The following is a 26,141-nucleotide window of genomic DNA, read 5'->3' on the forward strand; positions in this document are numbered from 1 at the left end:
TTTCTCCCGGGGATCTTCTCCACCCAGGGATCTTCTCTACCCAGGGATTGAACCCGGGTCTCCTGTGACTTCTGGCTTGGCAGGCAGATTCATTACTACTGAGCCACCTGGGAAGGCTGAAGTGGGCTAAGTAGATGGTCTCAATTCCTATTTCCCTCAGAACTTGGGGCTGGAGGGCAACACTTAGAGAAGGGTGGTGGTACTCCCCTTCCAAGTTAACTCCCCTCGCCCCATAAAAATTTGATCCAGAGGAAAACTGTGTGCTTGATACACAGATGCAGCCTCCAGACAAGACCCCTGAGCCCCCTTCCCTCCATCTCAAACCTTGTCCTCCTTCTTTTGGAAATTCCGGAGTTACTTCAGTCTGAACACCCCCGCACCACCCATACACGTTAATAAAAACGACTTAGTTTAACCGAGTTCCAGCTTCCCCTCTTGGCTCTTCTCACTCTCACTCTTTCCTTTCCTTTTCTAATTACATTCAAAAAGCAATGCGGTAGATGTGCTGATTTTTTAAAAAATCAGAATGTTTTCAAGTGAAAGTGAAGTTTCTAAGATGAAGAAGAGGCTTGCTTTGCATGGTGTCTGGTCACTCCATTCATAGTAATTACTGCTGTGATTATGTTTACCTCCCTGCGGTTGTTCTTGTGTTTTATAAATTGCCCCCGAAATTGAAGGAAATTTGCGTAGAAAGCTTGTCCCCCTCCCAGTGCTGGCCTTTGGCACTAATGTGCTCAGTCTGCCTGCTGGCTGGTTGTGGATTCAAGGCTCTTCAGTCACGAATGTGGGAATAACATCACCTCTGATGCAGTCAGGAGCTTCAGTGTAGTTGTTTAATCCCCAGTTTTCAAAACAAAACAAAACAGACCTGAAAGAGAAATAGCAGATGTGAGAAAGCAAAGGAAGTTTTCTTAGCACCTTTGGAAATAAAACCCTGTGATTTGGAGCTGTTGAAAAGGGAGCAGAATTTTCTTTTTTTTGTTAATGGATTAGTTCTCTCAATAGGATTAGTCCCACCTCCCCCTCAGAAAATAACCCCTACGCAGGTGACACATTTTTTAAAAAATCAGGTTTCTTTTCTCGTGTGATACTTTTTTGGCTTTAAAAGGGAAAATTACTTAGGCAGAGAATGGTCAGGGGCCAGTAACAGGAGCGTGCTAACCTGGGTAAGTTCTAAGGTTCTATCCAGCTTTGATTCCAAAAATCTCATTTTTCTTGTCATGTGTGTTTCTTTTTAATTTTTTCCTTTCCTTTCTTCTATCTGCAGCTGCTTTTCCCTAAGGACTGAAAAATGGTCGGTGGGGGGATATTGTTTTGTTAGCAACAAATTCTGTTCAGGTATAGCGTTTATTCTAGAGTCTGCTGCTGCGCTAAGTCGCTTCAGTCGTGTCTGACTCTTTGTAACCCCATGGACAGCAGCCCACCAGGCTCCTCTGTGCACGGAATTCTCCAGGCAAGAACACTGGAGTGGGTTGCCATTTCCTTCTCCAATTCTAGAGTCTGTTTGTGTGCCTTTACACTTTAGTGTTGCGTTCAATCTTAAGGTGCCCCTTTTCTGGATGTGCCCAGTTACAAAACCATCATATCATTTCAGATTATGAAGTTGAGACCTCGGGGCCGCCGCCTACCACCCAGTCCTCCACCACCACCACCACCACCACCACCACCACCACCACGCCCGCCGTCATCCCGCCTGAAGGCTCCATCAGTTCCTACCCCGAAGAAGAATTCGATCTGGCTGGGAAGAAACGTTTTGTTGGTAAGTAGAAGTTCCTTAATCAGAGAAACATGAGTTTTTAGCTCTCATCCTTTGAAGAAGAGCAGAACGAATCTCTTGGCTTGGCCGTGGCAGCTCGTTTGGAGCAGAGGTTTTTCCCAGGGTGACTTTCCACTTGGGCGAGTCAGTGCGTCAGTCCTGTTGGGATGCTTTCTAAACATGAACTTGCTCTCTGCAGAAGTCAGGGGAGCAGGCGCGCAGGAGAACATGTGGTGTCCGATGGAGCAGAGTTTAGAGAGGCTGTGTTGTGCAGATGAGGAGTAAGAACTACTTAATAGTCATCAAGTCCAGGGACTATAAGACTTTTGTTATAGCCAACTTTTCTGAGATGAGACTTTTATTAGGCCTTGCCTGCACATTGGTTTTTTGTTTGTTTGTTTTACTTATTTATTTAGGCTGCTCTGGGTCTTAGTTGTGGCATGTGGGATCTAGTACCCCAACCAGGTATCAAACCCAGGTCCCCTGCTTTGGGAGTGGGGCGTCTAGCCACTGGACCGCCAGGGAAGCCCCTGAGTGTTGTTTGTTAACTCCTCCCTAAAAGATGAGCAATTTGATGAGTTGAGCTACTAGTATGTCTTACAGTTTCAAAGAGCTGAAGCTGTTTTCCTTGAGGTTGTTTCCTATAGTTTTCATTAGCCTCAAGGACTTGCGATCTAGAAATTGACCGTATTCCTCTTTCTCAGTTATTAAAACAGTTTCAGGAAGAAATTTTATGCCATTAAACTGTGTTTCATTCCCTTTGGGAGCCTTCTTTTCCCATGCCCTTAATGAACTTTGCTAATAAGACAGATTAACATATCACTAAGTGGAAAAAAATCATTTGTTACTGAGTGGAGACAGGCAACAGCTTAAACTAATATCACACTTTTCTGTTTCCAAAACAAATGTTCTGCCATCAGCGAAGAACAGCTCTTGTCAGCCAAGATGTAGTATTGAGTGTCTGAACTACTCACACTTGAAGAACAAGAATCTTAATTGGGAGGAGGATTCCTGAGGCCAGTGGTAATGCTGGTCCATGGCATGCCGCAGCCTGGCTGAATTCACTGAATGTTCTGACTTTTCTCTCTGTGGTTCCATGACAGAAATTGAAACGCTTTCAGCGCTATTATTAGCTGCTCCGAAGACCTTTTCAAAGGCCAAAAGGCTTACTATTGTCTGGCTGTTTTCATATGCCTATAACTTTATAAAGCACAGTAGACAGCTCCCCCAAACTTCCTGATCAGATCCATGCACAAGCTCAAAACGCCTAATTTTGTATGGATTATTGGAAAACAGAGGAGCTTAAAAATTGCTTTCAGTTCTAACAGCCCCTGGGAATGAGAAGCTATATGAGGAGATGCAGTGGGATGTTTAGAAAGTTCTAGAAACTGTTACTTGGGAGCACTTGGGGGTCTTGAATGTATAAAGCCCAAATCCAATTCCTTGGCTATTCTAGCGCGTATGTAATAAGAAGTCTTGTGGGCTCTTTCTCAGCACTGGTAGGTTCAACTGGAGTGTGGGTTATCAGTTCTTATCCTGCCTTAATCCTGGGGCCCTTGTATCTGCTGAGATCACGAGTGTAGGAAAAGCTTGAAGCTATCATAAATGTGAGTTGCTATTTTCGTCCTGAGTGGTAATGTTGTAGACGGCTGTTCAGGCCTAGCCTGTGCAGACATGGGTGCAAGGGGTTATGTGAGTCCCTGATGTCCCAGGGGAGGGCAGCCTGGACTGAGGCTAAGGTTGTACATCTTGGCTGGTGTATGGTTTTTTTTTTCCCCTGGTCCCAAGACAGTCTAGGGAATGAAATGTGTTGAGAGAACTCCAAGTTGGATTCAATCGCACCTTTCCAAGTTTAAGGGCACAGGAATGGCACAATGCCGCAGAATTCTATTAGACATTAAATTGTCGTTTGGAGCCGTTTCAAAACCACTATGAGAGCATTGATGTTGATGGGGCAATGGGATCTTTTGAAACCACCAGATTGAAAGCTATAATAAATATGTGGATCCAATCAGGAGAGGTAGGGATGTGTGCTTGCGTTTGGCCTCAGGGCTGATGACCCTGGATGTTTAGCAGAAAGAGACTGAATGTTGGGTCTACTCCATGGAGCAGACATCATGTTTCTGCCCTCAGAGAAAGCCTTAAGCAACGCGACTGGGTATCTTTGTTCTTTTCCAGCTCCTTACGTGACGTACCTAAATAAAGACCCGTCCGCCCCGTGCTCTCTGACTGATGCTCTGGATCACTTCCAAGTGGACAGCCTGGATGAAATCATTCCAAATGACCTGAAGAAGAGTGACACGCCTCCTCAGCACGTCCCCCGCAACATCACCGTGGTCGCGGTGGAAGGCTGCCACTCATTTGTCATTGTGGACTGGGACAAAGCTGCCCCAGGGGATATGATAACAGGTGAGTCCAAGGCAAGTGCTCAGAGTTCCTGTCAATCTGCAGGTGGGAAATACAGACAATAAGGGATGAATGGATGCTGGATGAGTGGATGGATGGAAGATGGATGGATGGATGGATGGGTAGATGGATGAAAAGTGGATGGATGGATAAATGAATAGATTGGATAAATGGATGATGGGTGGATGCAACGATGGATGGATGGATTGGAGAAATGGATGATGGCTGGATGCAAGGACGGATGGATGGGTGGATAAATAAATGAATGGATTGGAGAAGTGAATGATGGAAGGGTGCCAGGGTGGGTGGATCGGTCAGATAGCTAGATGGAGAGATGCATGGATGACCTGGATGGACGAATGCAGCTATTTTCTTTTAAAAGGATGGATCAGAGGCAGTAAGGGAAGCCTTGTAGGGCAGTATGAGGAGCACTGGATGGAAGTCAGAAATCCTGAACCTTAGTCCCAGATGGGTTTGTATGACCTGGAGCTACTGCGTCGTTTTCCCTGGACCTTGGTCTCCTCCTATACAAAGTATCATTAGGTCTCTTACCCTGTAATCCTGCAAGTAGCCAAGGAGTCCACCGAGCCCCTTGTCAGATGAGCTCCTGCAGCATGGGTGATGAGAGTGCTCCTACTGTGTGCTTCCCGGGGTCATGATCAACCCTGGGGTCATGACTCAGGCTCTTTCCAGGTCTGCTCGGGGCTCCTGAATTCCTTAGGTGGGAACTGGATGTGATGGAGAAAATGCCCAGGGATCTTGAGCCTCCAAGATCTTGGTCTGTGAGATGTTGATGAGTTCATTCGACTCTGCCGAAGACATATTTGAGGATAAATTTGTTGAGATGAGTTCTTACACAAAAGAGTTAATGTTTTCTTTGGATAGACACCCTTCTTTTGCAAATGATTCCTTTTGGGTCAGTGAGTTATATAAGAGGAAGGAATGTGTGTGTGTGTGTGTGTGTGTGTGTGTGTGTGTGTGTGTGTGTCTCAGGGCTGGGGATGGTGGGATAAGCCGGAGTTTGACATATTATGTCACCATACTGGTGTTGATCATCGGATTCGAAATTTTTAATGTTCTTGCTTTAGGTCCCCAGTATGATCTCTTAAAATGAGGGAAAAAAAAAAAAAACCCAAGCACAACCAGAAAGCTAATTTTTTTTTTTTTTAAATAAAGTGTGCACTGCAGTGCAAAAGTCAGGATAAAGGGCACAGGACTGAATGCCTGGGTGTTGTGCCAGGCAGGATGGAAGGGCCGTGGAGAGCCAGGGTGCAGATCAAGGGGTCTGAGTCTTGGTGTAGCTATACTTGCTGGGCCCCCAATCTATGAGTTGCTCGGGCCATTGGGGCCAGCTTCTGTGAAGTCCAGAATGTTCCTAATAGCAAGCAAATAAATCAATGGCAGGAGGAGAGCTTGTAGTCAAAACAGCCAGAAAATCCTTTTATGAACTGAGTATGATTTTATGAATGGCAGTTTTGAAAAGCAAGAGAGCAAACAGGGAAAATATAATCATGGAATACTTTATCTTAAGCTACTTAGCTTTTGATCTCTTGCATAACAGATGTTACTTAACATAAATATACCCCTGTGCCCTGAGCCACGGGGCTTCTGAGAAACAGAAGGATGGATACAGGATGAAAGGACCAGCCATTTTAGACGTGCCCCCTGGGCTGGAGCGTGAGGAGCCTTCGGAGAATTCCGGTAAATGTCGCTGGACTTAACTCCGACACAGTTCCTGTAACATCCCATAGAGGGCGTGCTTCCAAAACACATGCTCCTGTTAGCTTTGCATAGAAAGCCTTCCGAAGCTCCCCAGAAACTGGGGTCATCTCATCGCCACATACCCCCACCATCTAATCCCAAACCAAGCCCCAGGGCCCTAATCACGAGCACTCATGCCACGAGCATAAATAATACAGCTGAGGTGTTATTGGGATTCAGGTCCCAATAGAAAGTTGTGCCAACTCCTGCCAACTGCTTATCATGGAATATTTCAGTGCACGACAGCCCTGTGATATGCAGAAGAAGCATGTTAGACCCTAGAGGCTAAAAGGGAAAAGCATGGGAGTGCTTCATCAGTTAATGAATCAAGCACCAGCTCTTAGCTGCAGAACAACGAGGTGAGGTGGATACCCAGATGCCTCCTAGACCCAAAGGGAAGATCACACTTTCAGGCCCACCACAGGGCGTTTGGGTCCTGGTAGCTGCGTGAGATGCAGAGCACTTTGCTGATTTCCACTGGTGGTTCTTTTCTTTCACACGTGGTTGAGTCAGTGTGTAACCAAATGGTGGCCAAACGACACGAAACTCCCGCAGAGTAAATAGGTCCACGACCCGCTGCCTACCCTGATCGGTCCTAATGAATGAAGCTGTCTCTTCATCAGCAGTAACTCTGTGGGAAATCACCTTCGTGGTGGTCTCTGAATCTTTTCAGGACTGGTTTTGATAAGAACAGAGAACGCAGGAGTTACATGTGCTCAGCAAGCACGTTATAAAAATCCAGACACAAGGATGAGCAGGGAAACCTGAGTAGTATATGGGATGAAGTGCAGCGTTCTAATTCATATGAGGTCAAAGAGGATGAGCCGGGCTGACCCGTGGAAGCCAGGGCTCCTCAGGCACATCTGCCCCTGGCTGGACCCTTGTTGGGTACAGCGTCACCATCAGCTTCTGTGGCTTGATGTCACCATCTTCAGAGGAGGAGGGTACCCTATGGAGAGAGCAGCAACACTTCCCAGGTCCCATGAAATAGTTGTTGAAAAAAGAGAAGGAATTTCTCTGAAAAGGCTTCAGAGCCCAGGGCCCCTGTTTCTGCTCTCTGCCTGCTGGGGTGGAGCTATGTAACTCTAATCCACTCTTCCCATCAACAGAATGGCCCTTGGGGAGGCGATTGGTGAGAACAGGTTGCTGAATAAAGCCATTTGCCTCTTCGATGCCTTTGATTTTCTTCATCTTCTCCTTGACCTGTGATCTGATTCTTTCAGCCCAAGTTTTCCTTACAGGCTCATCCGCTTTGACCCGACATTAAAGATCGGAATTGCTTAAGGCATGGTCCTAAGTCACTTTCTTCTTCAGTTCAGTTCAGTTACTCAGTCATGTCTGACTCTTTGTGACCCCATGAACTACAGCACACCAGGCCTCCCTGTCCATCACCAACTCTTGGAGCTTACTCAAACTCATGTCCATCGCATTGGTGCTGCCATCCAACAATCTCATCCTCTGTCGTCCCCTTCTCCCACCTTCAATCTTTCCCAGCATCAGGGTCTTTTTAAATGAGTCAGTTCTTTGCATCACGTGGCCAAAGTATTGGAGCTTCAGCTTCAACATCAGTCATTCAGTCCAGTCCAGCTAGACAGTAGCCTCCTGCTCACCACAGCTAGAGAAAGCCTGAATGCAGCGATGAAGACCCAGTGCAGCCAAAAATAAATAAATAAATAAATTTAAATGCTTATAAATATATATATATATATATATATACACATTTAAAAAAGACATGTGCGTGGATAAAATCCTGGAGAGAGAAAACACAGGGTAAGAAGAAAAGCTTCAGCTTCAGCTGAAGGATTTTACCCATGCACAGGTCTTTTAAAAATGTATATATATATATATATTTACAAGCATTTAAAATTTTTTGTTTCTTTTTGGCTGCGCTGGGTCTTCATTGCTGCACTCAGGCTTTCTCTAGCTGTGGTGAGCGGGAGGCTCCTGTCTAGTTGCTGTGTGTGGGCTTCCCCTAGCAGCGGCTTGTTGCAGAGCAGAGGCTGCGGGGCACATGGGCTTCAGCAGCCACGGCCCGAGGGCTCTCGAGTACAGGCTCAGTGGTCGTGGTGCGTGGGCTTCGTTGCCCCTCTAAATGTGAGGTCTTCCTGGACCAGGCATCGAGTCTGTGTCCCCTGCAATGGCAGACAGGGCCCTAACCACTGGACCACCACGGAAGTCCTGATGCATGTGGTCTCAGTGTCTCTTGGTGATGAGCCACTGGTTTGTAGGTCAGGCCCCAGCCTGTTCTCCTCTGAGCCTCAAACTGAAAAATCATATCCACTTGACACTATCATCCGTCGGGTCTCCAAAGCTTCTCAGACTCAGCATATCCAGAATCAGACTTATGATCCAGACACACACCTGCTCATCTGGGTTTTCTGTCTCACTCTGTCCATTCTTGCAAACCTGAAGTCTTTGGAGTCATCTTCCCATCTCCTTCTCTATTTCCCCTCTGTATTCAGTTCATCACTCAATCCCATCGCCTTTACCTTTCAGATTTTTCCTGCACGCGTCCACTGTTCCCCATTAAGCACCCCAGTACCTAAGCTGTTGTGACCACTCACCTGGATATTGTCACAACTGTCCTGCTAGACCACCCCTCCATATACCACGCCTGTCTGGTCCTCCACTCAGCACCAGAGATACACGGAAGACAGTCTTGTTGTGTTGCCCCATGAATGTCTTCCTTTTCTCCTGGAATGAAAAGCAAAAGCCTTTGTGACCAAAGAGCCTTGCATTTTTTTTTCGTCTGATGCCTCTTTAGCTTCGTTTCATGTCGCGCTTGCCCTCACCTGCCGCTCTGAGGCCCTCCTGGCTCCTGGTTCCTCCCTAGCCTGTGTCTTTGCCCAGGTATTCCCTCTACCTGGAGTTCTCCCCACTTCCCATCGTGCATCGTGACTGCTTCCCATCCTTTAGTTATCAGCCTGATTTCATGGTCCTGGGAAAGCGCTCTGCGTCCAGCTCTCCCCACCCGCCAGTGCCCCCAGCACTTGGTTCTCGTCAGGCTGTATAAACAAGCTGTATAATCATACTTGTCTGTCTGCCTTGCTGCTCCTGAAGTTTCCAGTAAAATGAATGATCATTTAATCTCTAGCATTTAGTATACAGTAGCCCTGACTTGCAGGAGGCACACAATAAATATTGGTTGAATGAATATACAGTAAGCACACAATAAATATTTGTTGAATTAACAAGTATGAAACTTGGACCAGATATTTGACCTCTAAGACTCAGTTTCCTCCTGTGTCAGAATGGAGACAGACAGAGAAACCTAAGGTCAGGAGAATTCATCAAAGTAAAACCCGATCCAAAGTATTTGGCATAACGTTTGGCGCAGAGGAAGCACTCGGCAAATATTTCCTTCCCACGTAAGAGAGCAGCGTAAAGGATGTGTGACGCTGTGACAGGACGGTCACTCGGCCCCCCGGGGTGGCCTGGCAAGCTGGGCAGGTATCAGGGCAGAGTCCACCTGCTGAGCTCCATTAACAGTGGATAAGGCAGAGCTGCCTGGCTGTTGTCACTGGACGTCACGGTCGAGGGCAGGCAGAGATATGCAACAACTAGAAACCACAGGAGAGTCTATGACACGAAGTGGAGAGACCTATCGAGTTTGGGATCTTTCAGCCACAAGACACGGCACTCCCCATCACAGATGCTTCATTTCACATGAAGGATAGTTGTGTATACTCTACCAGGAACTTCTTAGATACTTGTGTGGAGGTCACTGCTCTTTCCTTGTGCTGTGCCTTCATGGTTAGATGTGATTAGTTTCAAGGAAATGAGGAAGCCCGGGACTGTGGGAGATCAGGAGAAGGAAGAAAAGTAGGGAACCAGCTAGTCGTCAGGAAGTGTCTCTGCCGTTACCTGCATCTGGTATCGCCAGTGGGTGCCAGCGTTCTACCCCGTCCTGACCCAGCACACTGCTTGCTCCCCTTCTAGACTTCTCCCACAGAGCTGCCCCCACCCCATGGCTCCTCCCACCCTCCCCGAGTTACGCCTCTTGGGTGATGCTTCCTTGACGCTCACGGGGTTCCGCCTCCTCTCCTCCTGTAGGTTACTTGGTTTACAGCGCGTCATATGAAGACTTCATCAGGAACAAGTGGTCCACCCAGGCTTCATCAGTAACTCACCTGCCCATTGAGAACCTGAAGCCCAACACGAGGTATGATGCGTCCATCATTTATAAACAGAAAATGAGACCCGTGTGCATTGGGTTGAAAAGGAAAGGCCTAACTAAAAGTGTTCTTATGGTTTCCTTTGAATTCTCTAGTTGTTTCTCATAGACTGAGTGCTTACCATGTGTCATGTACTTTTCTTCGGAGAAAGGGCTATGTGCTTTGTGATTGTTACGTTATTGTCTTTATATTTTGTTCCCTATATTCCAGAGACTGAAACTACCTACCACTGGGAAAGGAAGGATTGCTCTGTGTGTTGAAAGGGAATCCATCTGTTTGCAGTCACCAACATGGTGACTTTATGCAGCACAAGCTTCATATATGACATTAGTGGAGCAGCAATTGAGAAGCGTTTTTTATTGAAGTCTAGTTGATTTACAATGGTTGTTCATTTCTGCGGTACCCAAAAGTGATTCACTTATGTATACACATACACACACATATACATACATAGACACGTTCTTTTTTATATTCTTTTCCATTGTGCTTTATCATAGGATATTTAATATAGTTCTTTTGCTCTCCAGCAGGACTTTCTTGTTTATTCACTCTGTATAATAATTTGTGCCTGCTAACTCCAGCCTCCTGCCCCATGCCGCCCCCACCCTTGCCAACCACACGTCTGTCTCTCTGTCTGCAAGTCTGTTTTTATTTCGTAGGTAGGTACATTTGCGTCATATTTTCATTTCCGCGTATAAGTGGTATCGTATGGTGTTTATCTTTCTCTTTCTGACTGACTCCACGTCGTGTGATAATTTTTAGTGCCATCCATGTCGCTCCAGACGGCATTGTTTCATTCTTTTTTATGGCTGGGTACTGTTCCCAGTGTTCCATCGTATATGTGCACCATATCCTCTTTGCCTGTTCCTCTGTTGACGGATGTTTAGGCTGTTTCCATGTCTTTGCCACTGTCAATAGGGCTCCTATGAACATAAAGCTACATTATAGGCCCAGGCGTGGGATTGCGAGATCTCATTATAATTCTATTTTTAGTTTTTTGAGAAACCTCCGTGTTGTTTTCCATAGTGGCTGCACCAACTTATCTATTTCTACCAGCAGTGTGGGAGGGTTCCCTTTTCTCCACACCCTTTCCAGCATTTGTTATTTGTAGACTTTTTGGTGACAGCCATTCTGACTGGTGTGAGGAGTACCTCGCGGTAGTTTTGATTTGCATTTCTCTAATAGCTAGTCATGGGACCAGATGCCATGATCTTCGTTTTCTGAATGTTGAGCTTTAAGCCAACTTTTTCACTCTCCTCTTTCACTTTCATCAAGAGGCTTTTTAGTTCCTCTTTACTTTCTTTCTGCCATAAGGGTGGTGTCATCTGCATATCTGAGGTTATTGATATTTCTCCCGGCAATCTTGATTCCAGCTTGTGCTTCTTCCAGCCCAGCGTTTCTCATGATGTACTCTGCATAGAAGTTAAATAAGCAGGGTGACAAGATACAGCCTTGACGTACTCCTTTTCCTATTTGGAACCAGTCTGTTGTTCCATGTCCAGTTCTAACTGTTGCTTCCTGATCTGCATATAGGTTTCTCAAGAGGCAGGTCAGATGGTCTGGTATTCCCATCTCTTTAAGAATAGACTCTGGGAATTGGTGATGGACAGGGAGGCCTGGCGTGCTGCAATTCATGGGGTTGCAAAGAGTCAGACATGACTGAGCAACTGAACTGAACTGAACTGAATAGCTAGTGATGTTGACCATCTTTTCATGTACCTGTTGGCCTTGTGTACTTCTTCTGCGGATAAATGTCTAATTAGGTTCTTTGCCCATCTTTCAATTGGATTGTTTGTTTTGTTGTTGTTGTTGAGTTGCATGAACTGGCTAAACATTTTAACATCTGGTACTCGACCTCTGTGATGTACAAGTTCGGATCATTCAAGAAAAATATATTTTACATGCTAATGTCAGTTATACGATGCATGGCTTCCTACATGGAGAAGTGGGTCGCCAGCCAGAGGGCCATCTGGGAGTGAGTCTTTAGCCCTCAGTGTGAAATGTGCAGAACTTGTCTCAAGGGTACAAACACTGTGTGTGTGCGTTTCCTATTTTATATTCTCTGGTCTTGCTGGTAACACCCATCAGGAAAGCTTCCGTCCTTGGTGGGTGAACGTGGGCGGAACACCAAGGACGCGATGGTCATGCAGTGGTGTGCTTGTAAACTGGCTGTCTGGGAAAAAAAAAAAAGTAACAGCTGCTTTATGGTATTTGCCAATTTCAAGCTAGTCTGGGCCTGCAGAATTGCTGATATTTAACGATCAGCTCTCTGAGGCCTGTAGTATGGCTCCAGCACACCGTGTCATGTCCAGCCACCGTATTTCCACAGCAAAGTGTTCTGAATGATGTGACTTGGGCCCGAGGTCTCCCATTTTTTTATGCAGTCAGAGGAACAGAGAGGAGATTGGAACAAAATGCTCTCCTTAAACAGAAATGTTGAACCTTAAACAGAACTGTCGAAAGGGACAGAAACTGGACAATGGCCTTGGGCACCGAGAGACTTCTGAACTAGTGGAGAACTTTGCCCAGGGCTTGTTAATGCCCTGGGCTCACTTGAACTGAGCTTTCATAAACTATTACAAATTTTAGGATTCAGCAAATAAAAATATCAGGAAATTGAGAAAGCCCTTTTCTTAGCTCTTCCTTGATAGTAATGAAAAGTTGATTCATTAAACCAAGAACAAAACTAAAGAAAACAAAGCCAACATCCCTCTTTTTTTGTTTTTAATTGTGTTCAGAGTGCCTATTTTTACAGCACAGCCTCAGGAGCAGCTGAAGGAGGCCTTAGCAATGTTTGGCCTCCTGGCTGCTTGTAAATTCTGGACTCCTGCTGCCCCTGCCCCCACAGCCCAGTTTTCTTGTGACAGCTTTTGGTACCAAACTGATGTTGAGTTTTGAATGCTGTCAGGGGATGGTTAAGTGGGATGGTTTATTCATTCTTCCTATAGGTACGAATGAGTGTCCACGGTTCACTCAGTGAGAACTTACTGTGTGCTCAGGGCCAGGTTCCGGGCTCCAAAGAGGGAAGAGTGGAGGGGTGGGAGAGGGGCCTACAATACACCATGGCCCCTCATGGTGCTCACAGTCTGACAGAGACTGATGGTTTATAAACACGTAGATATGGACTTTCCCTGACCAGTATCCTGAGAGACAAGCACCCTGTGCTGTGAGTGTGTAATAGGGGGCTTTTTTCCCGAGCTCGAGGATAAGGGGCGGTCAGGTGAGGCAGATGCACAGCATTTGACCTGGAGAAGGTAAGTGAGCTGTCAAGTTGCTTGAGGCAGGAAGGGTGTTGGGAAGCTGGTGTTTTTGAGGAAGAGCAGGAGGCCGATGCGGTCGGGGGGACGGAGGAGAGAGGGGGCTGGCGGCTGGACCAGCCGGACACAGATGGGCCCCAGTGTCCGCTGAGGCTTGTGTCCTGTGTCCACCCATGCTGGGGGCCCTGGGAGACGGACTGGGAGCAGCAGCGGCCACTGGGGCTTCTCCCCAAGTGTGGCCTTCCCTTCTGTTGTTCTTTGGAGGGAGAGTGCTCCCTGGTTTCCTCCTATGAGGATTTCCTTCAGACCCCTCTGTGCCTGCATGCATGCGAAGTCACTTCAGTCATGTCCAACTCTTTGTGACTGTAGCCCTCCAGGCAACTCTGCCCACGGGATTCTCCAGGCAAGATTACTGGAGTGGGTTGCCATGCCCTCCTCCAGGGGATCTTCCCAACCCAGGGATCAAACCCACGTCTCTTGTGTCTCCTGCATTGGCAGACGGTTTCTTTACCCCTAGCGCCCCCTGGGAAGCCTAAAGAATACAGATCTGTCACCATGGAACCTATTCAAAAGAAGGTGCCAGAAGCTTGTATAAGAAGGCAAGGCATGGGATGCTTTTGTTACTTAGGTGACATAGAGACACTTCAGGGTATGAAATATTTATTTTAGTCTGTAGAAAAAAATGTAATGTGCTTTTTGAAAAATTTGCTTTTTTTATAATACCATATTGTTTTTCAGCTTGGCATATGTAAACTTACTTTGACACAGTAGGTGGAGTTCAAATGGAAATAACGCAACTGTAGAATTGGGCCACGTGGGCTTTGTGGAGGAATGGAGTCATTGTGTAGCAGGAGGGTCGATTGGAGAATACTTAGGTTTCAGTGTAAAACAGAATGGATACAACTAGGAAACTGGAGTAGGCTCTCCCAGCCAATGGGTCACCCCTCTACCATCGCCTCTACTGCACAGGGCGCTTCCCTCTGCCAAGCTGGGGAAGTGGTACCAGCTTGCCTCCAGGGATGGCCTGAGAAAGATGCAGCAAAATAAATGTCCCCGGTAACCTCTGAATATCAGTATCACACCCTAGGTCTTGATTTCCTATTTTTTTTTTTAGGGAAAAGGCGTCTGTAAAGTTTGACTGTTATCGTTGACATATGCCAAGCCCACTGTTTGAACTGCCAGCGGAGTTTGCCTTAAGTAACTCCACGCCCGCTGAGTTAGAAGTATGCACAGTTGAGAACAACACACAGTGCTGAGTGAATTGAGCTTTGGGACTCATATGTTCTTAATTGTGCATATCTTTTTTTTTAAATGAAATTTTAAAAAGGATTCTGTCCGAAATGAGATGTGAATATACTTTCTTGAAAAGCTTAAGAGAAGACTTGGTTTTACCAAATGGACTTTTTCTTTGCTCTCTCTTAATCAAACCCAAAGTCAAATACCTCTGTGTAACTGTGAGGCCAGAGGCTCCCCTGGGGACCTCAGCTCAGATGCTCGGTAGGCTTGGTGCCAGGGCAGAGGTGCAACAGACATGCACCTTTGCTCTCTGGGTGTAAATAGTTCTCCTTTTAAAACTTTAGTGCATCTTAGTCCGTGTGATCTGTGTGTCTGACTTAAACATAGGATTTTGTAACACTGAAGTGTAGCTCCTGGTGCCCAGAAGCCAAGGCCCCTTCTGGACTCTCTGAGGTGGTGGACACACTCCCCTGCCCAATTTTTTTTTTTTAACCCTCTTTCTTTACCTGGAAGCAGTTAGGGACTGTATGTATTAGTTGCTCAGTTCTGTCTGACTCTTTGTGACCCCATGGATGGTAGCCTGCCAGGCTCCTCTGTCCATGGAATTCTCCAGGCAAGAACACTGGAGTGGGTTGTCATTTTCTTCTCCAGGGGATCTTCCTGACTCAGGGATCGAACCCAGGTCTCCCACATTGCAGGCAGATTCTTTTATCATCTGAGCCACCAGGGAAGCCCCAGTTAAGGACTAAGAGGGCACAGATAATACCTAGAATTCCAGGGGGCTGGACAACATAGAGATTAACCGTAGGTAGAGTAGGTCTCAACTGTGTCGGCTTCCAGTATTTTCTCAACACTGCTTTTGGTCCTGTAGCTCATGAGAGTCCAAAGTAAGACGCTCTTGGACTCCCGACTGAACTGGCTTATCTCCTTCTAGATGAACAGGCTGATTCGGGCCATGTGCTTTCTAGCACATTCTCTGTTCCAAGACAAAGATTAATCCCCAGCAGAGCCTCTGCAGGCCGTTTCCACTTCCCCTTCCTGGACTTGCTTCTCTTTCCTTGAGGCACAGAAGCTGGAGACTCAGTGATTTTAAGGCTCCAGGGCCAAGCGTAGCACTTGTCCTGTGCCCAGAACATTGCTGTCACGTTAGTTCCCCCAAGGAGGCCAGCTTCTGGACTGGCTCAGCCTCCCCCTGCCAACTGCAGGTTGCATCATCATCAGTCCCTCAGACATTTATACAGCACGTCCAGGGGTGAGACTTAGGCTAGAGCTGGAATTCTGCTCAGTAAGCATTTCTCCCTGCTCTAGCTTCTCGGTCTTGCTGGTGGAACTCAAGATGAGACAGGAGGGGGCCATACCGTCCAATGGCAGGCCTGCAGGGCGTGGCCTGCATGGGGCGGGTGAACCCTGGATGCTCTAAATAACACACACAGTCCAAGTGACCTGTTTGCCTAGTCTGCCCCTCCGTTCCTAGTGGGAGCATGTCTATGCTGTTCATTATATTGTTCTGAAAAGTTATTCGAAAATGAGAAAGTTTAGAAATAGCATGAAGAAATAGCGGTGGTGTATGCATTTGTGAAAAGATAAGACTCGAACCCTGCCACAGAGTAAGTGCTCAGTAGTTTGGTTGTTTGTCTCATTATACAAAAATCAAACAAGGTTCTCTTTCAAACTATGTTTTCTTCGAATTTCAGGTATTATTTTAGAGTTCAAGCCAAAAATCCTCACGGCTATGGACCTGTCAGTTCTTCAGTTTCATTTGTTACAGAATCAGGTATGGATGACTTCATGTTCTTTTTTTCTGTTTTCCTTAAAAACAAGTAATCTGAAATCAGGTCTACAATAGAATAAAAATGGAAAAGTAAAACTTCTGTTTAGTGAGTTCATATTGGATATCACTTTATAAGATAAACATGATTTTCTTTCTGCTAAGTTAAATCTTGGATAATAAAAGTAGTCTTCATTGGAACTGCTTGAAAAGTGAAAAGAGCAAATTCCAATGAAAAGGGAAGAAAATCTAGTTCTTAGCCATGTGGGAAAGATAACTTTGAATCCGTCTAGTTGTAGAGGTAATTTCTTTATTGTTATTGCAAGCAGCCGAAGTGCACACATGTGTGATCTGAGGGGCAGTTGCTTCTTTCAATCAGTCAGATCTCTAGGATGCTTGCTTTCCTAGGAGACAAAGATATCTCTACTTAATATGGAGGGTTTAATTAAAATGCTATCCATCCTGCAAGCAGCGTCACACAGAAGATGTCCCTACTTTGGGTTGCTGGTGTGCAGAGCTCTCAGACCCTTTGGTGAAGTGTTCCATGGTCATGGTCTGAGGCAGTGTACACAGTGTCCCATGGTGGGTGGTCATGGTGTGAGGCAGTATTCACAGGGTTCCGTGGTCATGGTCTGAGGCAGTACTCATAGTGTTGGGTGGTCATAACCTGAGGCAGTACACACAGGGTTCCATGGTCATGGTCTGAGGCAGTACACACGGTGTCGGGTGGTCATGGTCTGAGGCAGTACACACAGGGTCCCGTGGTCATGGTCTGAGAATACACACCACTGGTTCATGGTGGCAGTTCCTGGGTTGGCAGCCTCTCTGTACAGGAAGCCAGGTGGGAGAGTTGGTGACCATGGTCCCAAGACAAACATGTACAGGAGCCCAGCAGGGTCAGCTCCACACTAACGTGGCTCTCGCTTCCATTTGGTTAGATCATTCCCTACATGTAGCTTGACCCCAGAACATTTGCCTTTGGAAGATATTTTTAAATGCAGTGATTTAAATCTACTGAATCAAAATATATGGAAAAAGTCTTTTCTGAGAATATGCTTTATACTGGAAATGTTGGCAAAGGACTTCAAAATTGGTGTTTTCACGTGTTTCATCTAAGAAGTGTGTTTCTCATTAGTAATTAGAAAGAGTACAAGAAAACCTTTATCAGTGGTTAATTTGCTACAATAATGTGTCTATGGCTGAATTTCCTAAAAATAACATGGTCTTTTGGCAACTATCAGAGTTAACATGATCAACGTCTATAGAAAAAAACCCAAATAATTCAAATCTAAATAGTTATCAAGAAACTGAGGGCTGAAATTGGAGAGTAGAAAGATATAAATGTAACTTCTGAGACTGTGATATAGTACTTTTAAAGTTTTGGCATATGCCAAATGAATATTGCACTTTCTTTATCTACTGCAGCTTGGTTAGCCCTTTCAGTTACAAAAAAATTCCATAGCTATGTGGCTCCATGACATAATAGTGAATTCAGCTATTTCTTTTTCATTCTACAGATAATCCTCTTCTTGTCGTGAGGCCACCAGGTAAGTTTCTCTTCTGGATAATCTTGACATTCTAGTAATAAAGTTGGATATTGAACATGAGATTGTTATGGTTACTCACAAGTAGAGATGCCAAACCATTTTTGTATTGTCATAATTTTCCAACAACTTCTGTGGTTTCTTTGCACCTGCTCTCCTAATCTAGGGAAAAGAATGGTCCGGAAATTGCTAGATAGGGTCCTAGTAGACAATAGCTGGGCTTCCCTGATAGCTCAGCTGGTAAAGAATCCACCTGCAGTGCAGGAGACCCCTGTTTGATTCCTGGGTTGGGAAGGCCCCCTGGAGGAGGGCATAGCCACCACTCCAGTATTCTTGCTTGGAGAATCCCCAATGGACAGAGGAGCCTGGCAGGCTATAGTCCATGAAGTTGCAAAGAGTCAAACACGACTGAGCGACTAAGTACTCCACAGCCCAGACAATAGCTATAAAAACCATTGTAGGCGGCCAATAACCTATGAAGCGGTAACTATTTTCCTAACCTCCTTGAATATTTCAAATTGCTGAAAAGATAGCAAAATGGATTAACAGTACAAAAAAAGTTTACTTTGTTTTTCAAATAAACAGAGAAAAACCTATTGCCTAAGTTCAGGACAGGTCTTAGGAGTAGGCATCTGTGCTGAGGGGTTTTGAGGGTGGGGAGGTAGGATGGTATGACCCCCCAAGGTCAAACTTGTCATTATAGCTTATGTTCCTTGAGGCCCAAAGGCTTTTTCTTACTCTGAGAATCCTTTATGGAAATGCAAATAGTTCAGATATCTTCAGGTGTGAGGAACTCCCGAGCTGTACTTCAGTACAAAGAAAGAAGAGAAGAGAGAGCGCACCCATCGGGAGATGGGAAAGCTGCTCAGAAAAGCCCTGCAAGGAGGGCAAGGCCCAGTGAATAAGCCGACATGCCTGGTACTTTGTACGAGAGCAACCACTGTGAAGCGCTGTGACTTGGAAGCTGTGCTTTGTGTTGTCCAGGCGGCGAGCCCATCTGGATCCCGTTTGCTTTCAAACATGACCCTAGCTACACGGACTGCCATGGCCGACAGTATGTGAAGCGGACTTGGTACAGGAAGTTTGTGGGAGTCGTCCTCTGCAACTCGCTGCGGTATAAGATCTACCTCAGTGACAACCTGAAAGGTGGGTCTTTGGGGATGGCGTGCTGAGGGAGGGTATGAAAAGTTTCCAGTTGATCAGATACCAGCTTGACATAGCGGGTGCACCAGAATGCAGTTGAGGTGTGGACCGGTCATGTCTCAGTCTGGCTCAAATGCCAACCAGTTTTGCAGGCTCTATGCTAGAGTGACTTGTTTTCACATGGGTACTCAAGAATATATGTATATATTTTAAATCGACTACTTTTTAGGAATGAAGTCCAGAATTCTATTAGAAAATCAAAGGCCATTTTTTTTGTTGTTGATTCTATAACAGTAGGCATGCGTGTGAGCTGGAATTATTGAGGACAAGTCCACACTACAGTCTTTGCTACTGGCACGACTTCACAGAAAAAAAATGTAGATGGTGAAACATAGATGAGCTGCTCTATTTATTCTGTGTCCAAACAAAAATTACATTGTTTTCATCATGGTAGGGGATTCAAACAGAGAATAACATACGTACTTTGGACTACTAACATTTCAAAATGCCATTTCTACCCAGCTGGCTTTGACTCACCCACCTACACATAATTGTTTTATATTTCAAAATTTACACAACTTTTATTCTTTTAGCATACATTAAAAAAAAACTTTCCTGCACCTGGTTTATATTTTATCATAGGTCAGTTATTTTGTTCTTTGATTTGTTGCTAGTGATCATCATTTCTCAATAATGTCAAAATCTCCCCAACCATCCCCCTCTCCAGCAATTTCTCAGTGCTATGCCTTCCCAACAAGCAGTGTCTGTTTCTCTCTGCTTTTTTCCCACTCTCCCACACTGCCCTTTCCCTCCTCTGCTTCAGAATTCCTGGAAGAGGTTACACAGCCATGTCTGGTATTGCAGAGTTGAGAGAAACAACTCGGCCCTACTGTGCAGCTCTGGTTCAGGACCAAGGACAGCACCTCCTGCTACGGATACACCCTACTTCTAGTTTCCTAGGAAAATGGGTCCCACTATTTTTACACATATTCATGCTTTTCATAATGGTTTCATAAAGTATTCTGTGTCAGAACTTCCACATTTTTGAAACCATAGAGTAGAAAGGTCTCTCATTTATTGGCTGAAAATGCCTATAATATTCATAGTTTCCATTTAAGGAAACTTGCTAAGTATATAGCATACATGATCTCAATAAATCCTTACAATGCTTTGAAATCAGTGCCATCATCACCATCTTTCAAACATGGAAAGTGTGACACACAGAGTATAAGTAATGTGCCCTCTTCAGTTCAATTTATTCACTCAGTCATGTCTAACTCTTAACAACCCCGTGGACTGCAGCATGCCAGGCTTCCCTGTCCATCACCAACTCCCAGAGCTTGCTCAAACTCATGTCCATCGAGTCCCTGATGCCATTCAACCATCTCATCTGCTGTCATCCCCTTCTCCTGCCTTCAATATTTCCCACCATCAGGGTCTTTTCCAATGAGTCACTTCTTCCCATCAGGTGGCCAAAGTATTGGAGCTTCAGCTTCAGCTTCAGCATCAGTCCTTCCATTGAATATTCAGGACTGGTTTCCTTTAGGATTGACTGGTTGGATCTCCTCGCAGTCCAAGGGACTCTCAAGAGTCCCACAGCTCAAAACCATCAATTCTTTGGCACTCAGCTTTCTTTATGATCCAACTCTCACTTCTGTACATGACAACTGGGAAAACCATAGCTTTGACTAGATGGACCTTTGTTGACAAAGGAATGTCTCTGCTCTTTAATATGCTGTCTAGGTTGGTCATAACTTTTCTTCCAAGGAGCAAGTGCCTTTTAATTTCATGGTTGCAGTCACCATCTGCAGTGATTTTGGAGCCCAAGAAAATACTGTTTCCATTGTTTCCCCATCTATTTGCCATGAAGTGATGGGACTGGATACCATGATCTTAGTTTTCTGAATGTTGAGTTTTAAGCCAGCTTTTTCATGCTCCTTTTTCACTTTCATCAAGAGGCTCTTTAGTTCCTCTTTGCTTTCTGCCATAAGGGTGGTGTCATTTGCATATCTGAGGTTATGGATATTTCTCCTGGCAATCTTGATCCCAGCTTGTGCTTCATCCAGCCCAGCTTTCCACACGATGTACTCTGCAGATAAGTTAAATAAACAGGGTGACAATATACAGCCTTGATGTACTCCTTTCCCAATTTGGAACCAGTCCATTGTTCCATGTCCAGTTCTAACTGTTTCTTCTTGACCTGCAGAATTTCTCAGGAGGCAGGTATGGTGGTCTGGTATCCCCATCTCTTTAAGAATTTTCCAGTTTGTTGTGATCCACACAGTCCAAGGTTTTGGCATAGTCATTGAAGCAGAAGTATATGTTTTTCTGGAATTCTCTTGCTTTTTCTATGATCCAGCAGATGTTGGCAGTTTGATCTCTAGTTCCTCTGCCTTTTTTAAATCCAGCTTGAACATCTGGAATTTCTTGGTTTGCATACTGTTGAAGCCTCACTTGGAGAATTTTGAGCATTATTTTGCTAACGTGTGAGATGAGTACAATTATGTGGTAGTTTGAACATTCTTTGGCATTGCCTTTCTTTGGGATTGCAATGAAAACTGCCCTTTTCCAGTCCTGTGGCCACTGCTGAGCTTTCCAAATTTGCTGGCATATTGAGCGCAGCACTTTCACAGCATCATCTTTTAGGATTTGAAATAGCTCAACTGGAATTCCATCACCTCCACTAGCTTTGTTCATAGTGATGCTTCCTAAGGCCCACTTGACTTCACACTCCAGGATGTCTGGTTCTAGGTGAGTGATCACACCATCATGGTTATCTGGGTAATTAAGATCTTTTTTGTATAGCTCTTACATGTATTCTTGCCACCTTTTCTTAATATCTCTGCCTCTGTTAGGTCCATACCATTTCTGTCCTTTTTAGTGCCCATCTTTGCATGAGATATTCCCTTGGTATCTCTAGTTTTCTTGAAGAGAACTTTTGTCTTTCCTTTTACATTGTTTTCCTCGATTTGTTTGCATTGATCACTGAGGAAGGCTTTCTTATCTCTCTTTGCTATTCTTTGGAACTCTGCATTCAGATGGTTATATGTTTCCTTTTCTCCCTTGCTTTTAGCTTCTCTTATTTTCTCAGCTATTTGTAAGGCCTCCTCAGACAACCATTTTGCCTTTTTGCATTTTGGTTTCTTGGGGATGGTTTTGATCACTGCCTCCCATACAATGTCATGAACCTCTGTCCACAGTTCTTCAGACACTCTGTCTATCAGATCTAATCCCTTGAATCTATTTATCACTTCCACTGTATAATACTAAGGGATTTGATTTTGGTCATACCTGAATGGCCTAGTGGTTTTCCCTACTTTCTTCAATTTAAGTCTGAATTTGGCAATAAGGAGTTCATGATCTGAGCCATAGTAGCTCCCAGTCTTGTTTTTGCTGACTGTATAGAGCTTCTCCACCTTCAACCACAAAGAATATAACCAATCTGATTTCAGTATTGACCATCTGGTGATGTTTATGTATAGAGTCTTCTCTTGTGTTGTTGGAAGAGGATGTTTGCTATGACCAGTGCTTTCTCTTGGCAAAACTCTGTTAGTCTTTGCCTGTTTCATTTTGTACTCCAAGGCCAAATATGCCTATTATCTCTTGACTTCCTACTTTTACATTCCAGCCCTGTATGATAAAAATTACATCTTTTTTTTGGTGTTGGTTCTTCAAGTTTGTGCAGATTCCTAGATCACCTGTAGCATTTTTGGGTCAGTCACTGACTCATCAAATTCCTTTTTGCAGATACATTCTACAGCATTGGGGACAGTTGGGGAAGAGGTGAAGACCACTGTCAATTTGTGGATTCACACCTTGATGGAAGAACAGGGCCTCAGTCCTACATTGAAGCCCTCCCTAACATTCAAGGTAATGTGAACAAAGGCCTGACCTATTACACTGGGGTGTGGGGAGGAGGGCCAACATAAGGAGAAAATCCACGGTATCTCTGCCTTTGATTTACCATTTGGAGATGGATGTAAGCAGCATTTTTGATCATAAAAATAAGGAATCAACAAAGTACTCCTACCATGTGCTGTATTTGGAGTGAGCCTTGGAGAGGTGGCTCAGACAGGAAAGCATCTGCCTGTAATGTAGGAGACCTAGGTTTGATCCCTGGATTGGGAAGATCCCCTGAAGAAGGGAATGGCTATCCATTCCAGTATTTTTGCCTGGATACTTCCGTGGACAGAGGAGCCTGGAGGACTGTGGTCCATGAGGTCACAAAGAGTTGGACCCAATTGAGTGACTAACACTTTCCCTTTTACTTTGGAGAGGTAGGGATACAGAGGAATATAAGACCTTATCCCTACTGTCAGGAAACATAGTCAGAATTGGAAAGAGAGGATAAATATATGAAAGGTAACTGGAGCAGACAACTTAAAGTGCAGACAATGGCAAGTTGTGTCACATTATTGTCCCATTATCAGGTAATTGTGCAGATTATAGTCAGTCTCTGAGTTCAAGAGAAGCAGGCCACTTGAGGCTGCCAGGGGAAGTTCTCATAAGAGGCAGAGTCTGGGCTGAGTCATAAAAATTCATGCAAAGATTAGAGAGTCTTCCAAGTGGAGGATGGCATGAATAAGAGTGCAGAGAAAGAAAAAATAAATAAACGCAAACCAACCAGGATATGTTTCAGGAGACTGTGTATCAGTTATTTCATGATGGCCTTGTAAGAGGAAATGCATATACTCATCTCAACGTTAACAATTTGTAATACATTATTAACTCCAGTAAAACAAGTAGATTAGGCGGGGTCCTCCAGAGAATCAGAACCAGCAGCAGAAAGATAGAGACAGAGAGACAGAGAGGAGAGAGAAATAGAGAATGGGATTTATTTTAAGGAATTGGCTCATATGATTGTGGAAACTGGCAAATCCAAAATCTACAGGGTAGCCCAACAAGGCTGCTGGAGACCTAGGGAAGAGCTGATGTTGCAGTTCAAGTCTGAAGGCAGAATACCCCTGTCCCCAGGGAAAGTCGGTCTTTTTCTACTAGAGCCTTCAGCTGATTGGATGAGGCCCACCGCATTATGGAGGCTTCCTCACTTGCATGCTTAGTCACTCAGTCATGTCTGACTCTGCAGCCCCATGGACTGTAGCCCACCAGGCTCTCAGTTCAGGGAATTCTCCACACAAGAATACTGGAGAGGGTTGCCATTCCTTCCTCCAGAGGATTTTCCTTCCCAGGGCCTGAACTCACATCTCCTGTGTCTTCTGCATTACAGGTGGATTCTTTACCACTGAGCCACCAGGGAAGCCCATGGAGGCTTTGTTACATAGGTACAATTGGTGAAAGCATTGACCATGAGTGACTGAACTCAGTCTCTGGCTCCTCTCTCCTCCCTGAGGTTGGGGGTGGGACGGAAGCCCCCACCGCATATTCCCATGGTTGGTTCTCTGGTGACAAGCCCTTATCCTCAGGTGCTTTCCAGAAGCCACTTCATTAACATAAGCCCACATGTGGTTGAAGAGGCTTATTATGAAATAATCATTTCCCAGACATCTTTATTGCTCTTCAGTTCAGTTCAGTTGCTCAGTCACGTTGGACTCTGCAACCCCACGGACCGCAGCACGTCAGGCCTTCCTGTCCATCACCAACTCCTGGAGTCCACCCAAACTCATGTCCATTGAGTCGGTGATGCCATTTAACCATCTCATCCTCTGTCGTCCCCTTCTCCTCCTGCCTTCAGTCTTTCCCAGCATCAGGGTCTTTTCAAATGAGTCAGCTCTCCGCATCAGGGGGCCAAAATATTGGAGTTTTAGCTTCAATATCAGAGTTATTGCTCTTACCACTCAGGAAATTCCAAGGGTTTGGGGAGCCTTGTGGGGATGAAAACCGAATATCCATTTTCTATTATAAATCACAGTGTCACAGATGCATTTTCTTTCTCTCTCTCTCTCTTTTTTTTTAACCTTCCAGGCTACTATCGCCAGTACCGCCAGGAGCCAGTCAGCTTCGGCAACATAGGTTTTGGAACTCCCTACTACTACGTGGGCTGGTACGAGTGTGGGGTCTCCATCCCGGGGAAGTGGTAACTGCAGGAAGATCGTGCTGGAAGCTCACCCTGCCGACCCCCTCATTAACTTGAGTGAGGGCCTGTGAGCAGGAAAAGAGGCAGGGTCCCAAGTCCCCTGCTGTCCCCGGTGTCAGCAAGGCCACACAGTGGACACTGGACACTCCAGGCGTCTTCAATCTGGAGCTCAGTCCTACGTCTCGGCCTGGACCACACACCGGCTTCAGTGTTGCTGTTAACTTAGCTTCTCTACAGGTTTTACTTATAACAGCACGTCCCAGAGATGGCACAGACACTCAGCTATGGGGATGCACGGTGCAATTTTCATCCTTTTTAGGCCCAAAGTTCAGATGCTTCAGTATCTCCAGGGATCAGTATCAACATACCCAGCTCTCTTCATGGAACACCACCCGCTTTCTTTTTTCTCACTGGACTCCTCCCAAAGTAGCTAAATTTAAGCTTTGGATCCCTCTCTATGCAGTAGAACTGAATTATTAAAAACACCAGCAAAGGAAATGTAGCCTACTTAAGATTTATTCTGTGGACTTACCCACCGCTAGACCAAATGTATCAAATCTTACTTGTAAATTCTCAATTTTGAGATATATATATATGTATATATGCATATACATATCTACACTCGTCTGCAAGGACATTGATTAAAATTGCTAAATTTGTACTTGTTCACTCGATACATGTGTGCGGGACTTCTTGGAGCAGAGGTGCTGTTTGCGAACATCTTTTTAGAAGGCTTCAGAGAATATGTACTCTGTATAACACGGCCAGAATGGAAAGGTGTGGGTTCTTTCCATGAATGCTGCCAAGCCCGGGAAATGACTGGGAAGCAGTGGTGCTATGAGCCAGTAGCAAACTGAGTGATTTCCACCTTCCACACCCACGTGAAAAATGAACCGGAGGGCTGTGTGAGGACAGATCTAGTGTGTTTCCAGATTAAGATTTTAGGTCCCAAATGATTTTAAAATCCAGTTTAAAAAGACTTCTTTCCCCTTTCCTGCCAAGCCCAGTGTCTCCTCCTCAAATTATAAGCATCTTACCCTCTTCAACTGCAGAACAAGAGG

The 26,141-nt window shown here is 45.2% G+C and overlaps 1 protein-coding gene across 2 annotated transcripts in view; it reads left to right on the forward strand.

Moving 5' to 3' along the window:
• The window catches only part of FNDC1 (fibronectin type III domain containing 1), a 112,208-nt gene extending 86,454 nt beyond the window's left edge, over window positions 1–25,754 (forward strand). For both annotated transcript variants that reach the window (XM_061428448.1, XM_061428449.1), the window contains 8 exons: window positions 1,595–1,759; window positions 3,935–4,165; window positions 9,977–10,085; window positions 16,286–16,365; window positions 17,877–17,906; window positions 18,888–19,049; window positions 22,794–22,916; window positions 24,969–25,754. In XM_061428448.1, coding sequence (XP_061284432.1) covers window positions 1,595–1,759; window positions 3,935–4,165; window positions 9,977–10,085; window positions 16,286–16,365; window positions 17,877–17,906; window positions 18,888–19,049; window positions 22,794–22,916; window positions 24,969–25,084 — 1,016 coding nt within the window. In that variant the 3' untranslated portion in view covers window positions 25,085–25,754. The remainder of the gene's footprint in view (window positions 1–1,594; window positions 1,760–3,934; window positions 4,166–9,976; window positions 10,086–16,285; window positions 16,366–17,876; window positions 17,907–18,887; window positions 19,050–22,793; window positions 22,917–24,968) is intronic.
• The last annotated feature ends 387 nt before the right edge of the window (window positions 25,755–26,141 follow it).

This window comes from Bos javanicus, chromosome 9 (assembly GCF_032452875.1).
Source record: "Bos javanicus breed banteng chromosome 9, ARS-OSU_banteng_1.0, whole genome shotgun sequence".
Lineage (NCBI taxonomy): Eukaryota > Metazoa > Chordata > Mammalia > Artiodactyla > Bovidae > Bos > Bos javanicus.